This window comes from Lipotes vexillifer, unplaced genomic scaffold, assembly GCF_000442215.2.
Source record: "Lipotes vexillifer unplaced genomic scaffold, Lipotes_vexillifer_v1.1 scaffold333, whole genome shotgun sequence".
Taxonomy (NCBI): domain Eukaryota; kingdom Metazoa; phylum Chordata; class Mammalia; order Artiodactyla; family Lipotidae; genus Lipotes; species Lipotes vexillifer.
Genome location: NW_006790633.1, coordinates 1669352 through 1676578, shown reverse-complemented (window position 1 = coordinate 1676578; position 7227 = coordinate 1669352). Strand labels below are relative to the sequence as shown.

Genomic DNA, 7227 nt, shown 5'->3' with positions numbered 1-7227 from the left:
AACCCCACTTTCGGTTACAAGAGACCCCAGAACCTACAATTTGGTTACACTCAAACATAGTAAAATAGGCCAAGAGAGAAACAAGAATGTCCATTCACTCTCTATTAAGTTTTACCCTGTATTCTTCTGAACTGAGCAGAATCAGAAATGACTGCATTCAATTGGACAAGAATAAATCAAAGCAGATTCATGGTTTTCTTATTTTTCTGGAATGAAAATGCCTTGAAATTAAAAGCACCTATGTTTAAATCACTTCAGTTATTACTGACAACATTAATCAACCGAAGATGAATCTGAATAATCATAAATGGATGGATAAAGTTAGATAGAAAATGTGCTCAGTAAATAAATACTGAATGTAAGAACCAATACATCATGTGCCTGGAATTCTTTAAAAACTCTCATCTCTTCTGCTGCTAACCAGGTAGGATAGTGCTACAAACTGAATAAATCTGTTGAAATAGTGTCCCTTTTGGTCAGCTTCTCACTGAAAAATTATCAGGGTCTTCTCTTTTTTTTTTCTTTTGGCCGCACTGCGCATGTGGGATTCCCTGACCGGGATGGAATGATGGAACCCGTGCTCCCTGCAGTGGAAGGAAGAAGCCCTAACCACTGGACCTCCGGGAAATTCCCAGGGTCTTCTCTCTTTAAATTGAAAGCTCAGTTTAAAAATATGTCATTGAAGGATGAGCTAAAGCAGCGGTCCCCAACCTTTTTGGCACCAGGGACCAGTTTCGTGGAAGATAATTTTTCCGCGGATGAGGGGTCAGATGGGAAGGTTCAGGCGGTAATGCGAGCGATGGGGAGTGGTGGGAAGCGGCAGATGAAGCTTTGCTCACTTGCTTGCCGTTCATCTCCTGCTGTGCGGCCTGGTCACGAACAGTATCGGTCCTCGGCCCAGGGGTTGGGGACTCCTGAGCTAAAGGACAGACAAAAAAGTACATGCACATATACTCATAATTTTGGAAACCACCAAAGAGATTTCAAGGACTACCAAAGATCCTTTATGGATCTGTTGAGGAGCAAATTAAATTTGTATTTTCGGATTACTAGAAACATTTGTAAAATACATTCGGTCAACTTTCAGAACTGAAAACATGCCCTTCTGCTAAACAATCTATTTTTTTAAATTTCAAAGGCACTTTGGATTTTGTACATACTGTGTTCCTTTCTTTACTGTGACTTCCGGGATGGCCACAGGCAAATTTGCAGTCCATCTCTAGGAGCTCACCAAATTATTACTGCAGGCATTTTGTGTACTAACCTTATCGATGCCTTCATTTTAATCCTCCTCCCTTATTTTCCCCATGATTTCTCCATCCAGTTTTAGTAATGTTTTATGGTATCTCTGTAAACTGCCTCACATCCCTGGGGACAGGGAGTTGCAAATAAATACATAATATGAAAAAAATCATCCTTACACTTAGGGTGCAGATCTGTTTTAGCATATTTATAACTGCAGGGTTGTTGGGGTTTTTTTTAATTTGAATTCATCACTAATATTTAAAAACCCCAGCATTTCATGTAAAAATCTAGATTTCAGATGTCACTGAGGAAAAAATGTAAAAAGTTCTTATCTCCCTGGACCAGCATGCTACCAGGATCAGTCCTGAGCACCAACTGTGGTCTCCAGTGGTCACAGAAGTACTCACACATTCATTGTGCTCATTCATATTACTTGAGAGGCCTGGTAATGACTTCAAAAAAAGGAAGGAACTTCAGGATTCTGCAATACACAGAGGCAGGAGCGCTTTTTCTCGTTCTTTGAAAGCAGCTGGAGAAATAACAGGCACAATTCATTCTGCAACCTTCACTGGACCTTTCCGCTGCGTTGGGCCTAGCGATAGGCTGTTTAAGAGAGAAGCAGAGGACTTCCCTGGTGGCGCAGTGGTTGAGAGTCTGCCTGCCGATACAGGGAACACGAGTTCGTGCCCCGGTCTGGGAAGATCCCACATGCCACGGAGCGGCTGGGCCCTTGAGCCATGGCCGCTGGGCCTGCGTGTCCAGAGTCTGTGCTCCGCAACGGGAGAGGCCACAACAGTGAGAGGCCCGCGTACCGCGAAAAAAAAAAAAAGAGAAGCAGAGGTCTGGGTCCTGGGTGGCAGGTACCACCAATGACTGGTCAGAGCACGAATCGCCGCCACTAGCACAAGGAGTGTTTAACTGAGCTATATACAAAGCTCGGTTCTGAACCAAAGGTGGAACGGTACTTAGTGCAGTCTATTTACTAGGGAATCTAAGCTGGGTTCCCCTCCATGAGACACTTACGTAAGCAGCCCACGGCCAGTCCGCAGGAGATGGGGCGGAAAGACAAAGTCACGGCTTGGCTCTTCGTTGAATCACAGACAACGCAACTCCTGAACTAGGCGCACTCTCCAAGGACGCCCCCGTTTCCGGAGCAACCGCCCGGTCCCGCCCCCTTAGACTCCGCCCCCGCGAGTCTTTCCCGCCAAAGGCCGTTAACACCGCAGAGCATGGTGGGACAAAGCTATCGGCTAGGTTTCACCAAATCCTTTCAGGGCGCTGTTGCTTTAAGAGACCCATTCCTGGGGAAACTGATTATTCTTTAGGACTCGACAGAGATTAATAACCCCTTTTATGAGGGCTCTGTATTTAATCTTTACCACTCAGCCGGTCACTTCATTCGCGAACCTCTCCACAAAATCGGGAACGCGGGAACTTTTTTTCCCTTCGCGCGGAGGGTGACGTCGCGCGTGCGCCAGCGTCCCTTTCGCAGCACCCGTTACGCTTCTGCGCGTGCGTAGTGAGATCGAATAGCTGCTTCCTCCCGCTTCTCTTCCGCCCTCCCCCCCATATCCGTGCGCCGAGCTGATAAAGGCGCCATTTTGGAGGGGCCGCGGGAGACGTGGGATAGCTGTGGGCTCGCTCTGCTGTTCGCTAGGCTTGGTGGGAAGACCTGTTCTCGAGTCCGCGCCTTTCGTCGCCGCCATGTCGGGAGGTGGTGTGATTCGTGGGCCGGCAGGGAACAACGACTGCCGCATCTACGTGGGGAACTTACCTCCAGACATCCGAACCAAGGACATTGAGGACGTGTTCTACAAATACGGTGCTATCCGCGACATCGATCTGAAGAACCGCCGCGGAGGACCGCCCTTCGCCTTCGTTGAGTTCGAGGACCCGCGGTGAGGCGGTCAGGGTCTTGCTGCCATGAGGAAATAGGTTGGAGTAGTTGGGGAAGGCTCCAAGGCCTTCACATAGAGAATGGGGAGGTGGACTCTGAGGTTGGGAACAAGACGAATCGCCCATGCAGGAGTGGAGTGAGGAGCCGAGTCGGCGAGGCTTCTCTTGTGGCTGGGCCCTCCGGACGTCCCCAGAGCCGACTCGCAGGCTCGGAGCGGGAAACTGAGGCGCTGAGGGCTGCCGTAGTGGTCGGCAGCCTGGCGTGCTTCTGGGTGGGGGAGGGGCCATTCCTATTATGCAGCGCATGTGGGCTCTTCCACCCCAGGTGCGCATGTGCGGGGGGCCGCTAGCTCTCAGACCGAGTTAGCCGCCCCTCCCGGTCCTTTTCCTTACCCCTTTGCTCTTCTGTGATCACGCAGGGATGCGGAAGACGCGGTGTATGGTCGCGACGGCTATGATTACGATGGATACCGTCTGCGGGTGGAGTTTCCTCGAAGCGGCCGTGGTACAGGCCGAGGCGGCGGCGGGGGTGGAGGTGGCGGGGCTCCCCGAGGCCGCTATGGCCCTCCGTCCAGGCGTTCTGAAAACAGAGTGGTTGTCTCTGGTGAGTTGACCGTCCCGTGCGAGTTGAAAGGAGGCAGAAACCATTTTAAAGTTTTCCTTGCATGACCAGTTTGACAAATGCAGGTTTTCATGCCAGGTCTTAAATTATTTTAGTCCTGTGGGTGAATTTAGTAAACAAGGATTGCAGTATTTGAGATTTGCCAAATTAGGTTGCAGTACCTAGAATATGAAGATCCTTACTTTGCAAATAATTTTGGGCTCTTGATTCCAGAATCTTAACAGCTCCTTAACCTAGGATGTTAAAAATAATCGTTAATTTTAAAGTAATCTTCGTTCTAATGTAAATTTTAAGTTTAATGTGAACTTTAGGTTAATTGGTATTGAAAAAAAAATAACTTTTTCAGGACTGCCTCCAAGTGGAAGCTGGCAGGATTTGAAGGATCACATGCGTGAAGCAGGTGATGTATGTTATGCTGATGTTTACCGAGATGGCACTGGTGTCGTGGAGTTTGTACGGAAAGAAGATATGACCTATGCAGTTCGAAAACTGGATAACACTAAGTTTAGATCTCATGAGGTAGGTTATACACTTATTCTTTTCTTTGGCCAGAATTGGATACAGTGGTCTTAACAGTGGAATTTGAAGGTAAGATTCAGGCAAGGGTGTCCGAGTAAACCCAGTAAAGTGCCTCTGGTTTAAGTTACATTGAATTCAGCATGCCTGAAGACAGGTGAAAGCTTAGATCTTTCAATCGAAAGTTCTGTCTATTCAATAGGGAGAAACTGCCTACATCCGGGTTAAAGTTGATGGGCCCAGAAGTCCAAGTTATGGAAGATCTCGATCTCGAAGCCGTAGTCGTAGCAGAAGCCGTAGCAGAAGCAACAGCAGGAGTCGCAGTTATTCCCCAAGGAGAAGCAGAGGATCACCACGCTATTCTCCCCGTCATAGCAGATCTCGCTCTCGTACATAAGATGATTGGTGACACTTTTTGTAGAACCCATGTTGTATACAGTTTTCCTTTATTCAGTACAATCTTTTCATTTTTTAATTCAAACTGTTTTGTTCAGAATGGGCTAAAGTGTTGAATTGCATTCTTGTGTAATATCCCCCTTGCTCCTAACATCTACATTCCCCTCATGTCTGATAAATTGTATTTTAAGTGATGTCATAGACAGGATTGTTTAAATTTAGTTAACTCTCCATGCTCTTCAGACTGTGATATTATGTAAATGTCTGTTCTGCTCTGGTTTGTGTGAACTGGGTTGTTGGGGGTGTTTGTGGTTATCTTACCTGGGGAAGTTCTTATGTTTATCTTGCTTTTCATGTGTCTTTCTGTAGACATATCTGAAGAGATGGATTAAGAATGCTTTGGATTAAGGATTGTGGAGCACATTTCAATCATTTTAGGATTGTCAAAAGGAGGATTGAGGAGGATCAGATCAATAATGGAGGCAATGGTATGACTCCAAGTGCTATTGTCACAGATGAAATTGGCAGTATTGACCTTATACTAAAAGGCAAGGGTTTAAAATGATTGTACATCTACCTTAAAACACTTTCAAACATCTTATGCAGTTACCTTTAGCTACAATTGCTTTGCTCTTTAAACCTTGGCAATTGTGGCAAAATTACGTTGCCCATTTTGTAACTATTTTGCTCCCTACCCTTTTTTGTTTTAATAGGGACTAATGTGGGAAGAACTGGCTAATTTGTCACAATGCTTAGTTACAACTGTTAATGTGTGACCTGCTGTTGGTGTACATGTGGGTACAGGGTGTCTTTAATTCCAACCGGATAGAGTATAATATCAATACTGCTAAATCTGCATGTCCTCTGTGTGACTGATATAGCGTTGCTACTTCATTTTTTTTAAGACAAAATGAAAGCAAAATATATAGAGTTCCAACGTATTGGTGTAGATAATCTAGTTGGGAATACTTTTAAGTCTCACCTTCCCCTTTAAACTAATATTCATAATTGACTCATATGTTTAAAACACTTTAATTTACAAATTAAATTACAGATGGGAGCATTAGATTTAGTTTAGACTTAGGTGGGTAGCAATACCAGTAAACTCAACTACATGACTTTTTGCAACCACAAAACCTGTAATACGCTGTACAGTAACAAGTGTTGGCATTATCAGTTGAACTGTAAATATAAAATGCTTCTTCCAATTAGTCTCTATGATGATTAAGTTTCTAAAATTTATCTGAACACCATTCAGAAACTTGTTTTGGGGAATTTGATAGTTATTGATGTACATCTGTTAAACTGATGACAGACATAACTCATCATTCCCCAGAAACCTTTTTTGATTACAGTATCTAACATTTTGCCTCCTCTTTTTTGGTTTTGCTGGTTATAAAGGTTTGGATTGGAGAGGGCTCACTGGATCCCAATCCTTGGAGCTGGATCATTGGATTCAAATCATAATGTGGATAGGATAGGGAGGATGAATTACAAGGATTCATGGAGCGGGATCAGATTACCAGGAACATAGGAGTGGATTCCTGCCCCAACCAACCGCATTCGGTGTGGATTTTTTTTGGGTTTTTTTTTTTTTTTTTTTTTATTCAACTTAATTGGCTATTCCAAAGATTTTTTTTTTTTCCTATTTTTGACGATTGGAGCCCTTAAGATGCACGATGGAATTGTGTTTTGCATTTTTTGGTAAAAGGAGCAAAGCGAGGACCTGGAGATATACGCTGGAGCAATCTCCTTGGAAGGATTCAGCACGAGTAGATGGTAAACATTTAAAGGGGAAAGGGGGGGTTTGTTTAAAATAGTAAATCAGTAAGTCACTTCTAAATTTAAAGAAAACAAAATTGGAGTTGAAGACTAAGTAGGTTTCCAATTGGCTATTGCCGTTTTTCTTTGAAAAAATAAACATTTTTTTAAAAAAACTATGCATGGTTGTCCTTTTTCCTCTTGTAAGAATTTTTACTGGTTGATTAGTCTCAGTTAATACTTTAAATTGATAAGATTTCCGATTCTTGTGTTTATGTGTTAGTAAATTAAAGGTTCTTGAAAGGACTTTTCTAATAAATGCTATTAACCATCTGTTAATTGTTGTAAAAAGTCTTCAGGGGAAGATAAAAAATGAGAATAAGGCAATTGTGTATGTAATATGGTAAGTGAGGGGGTGATCTAGTCTCTGAAGGATAAGTTTCAGAGCTTTGATTTAAAAATGATGAAAAGCTTATAGATGCTGCTTATTTTGGGTGATCATCTAGACAGCATAGGGTTTTGTGCAAAACCGAGTGAGGACTAGTAAATTCATGTTGGTGTTAGCCTTTGAGTTTCTCAATAAAACTAAACTCATCAAGTTTTAAATTCAGCACAGATTAGGATTCTTAACGTAAATTACATTTTCTGTTGGAAGTGTGAATAGCACACTAGAAGATTAACTGCTTGAGTAAATCATTGCTAATAAAAAGCTGGGCATTCTTTAGAATTTTGCCTTGGAAGTCTTCTCAACCATAAAGTTATTCTGTATCCAGAACATACCAAAGCAGTGA

At 43.5% G+C, this 7227-nt stretch overlaps 1 protein-coding gene across 2 annotated transcripts; it reads left to right on the top strand.

Annotated features, from left to right (window-relative positions):
• Positions 1 to 2742: 2742 nt before the first annotated feature.
• Positions 2743 to 6604, top strand: SRSF1 (serine and arginine rich splicing factor 1). 2 transcript variants are annotated; one of them, XM_007463886.1, is made up of 5 exons: positions 2950 to 3143; positions 3561 to 3745; positions 4110 to 4282; positions 4482 to 4668; positions 5045 to 5067. In XM_007463886.1, exons 1-5 carry the CDS (start codon positions 2950 to 2952, stop codon positions 5065 to 5067), a joined length of 762 nt encoding a protein of 253 aa, XP_007463948.1. The 2 variants fall into 2 exon arrangements, with proteins under 2 accessions (XP_007463947.1, XP_007463948.1); XM_007463885.1 differs by having other exon boundaries at positions 2743 to 3143; positions 4482 to 6604.
• Positions 6605 to 7227: the final 623 nt, after the last annotated feature.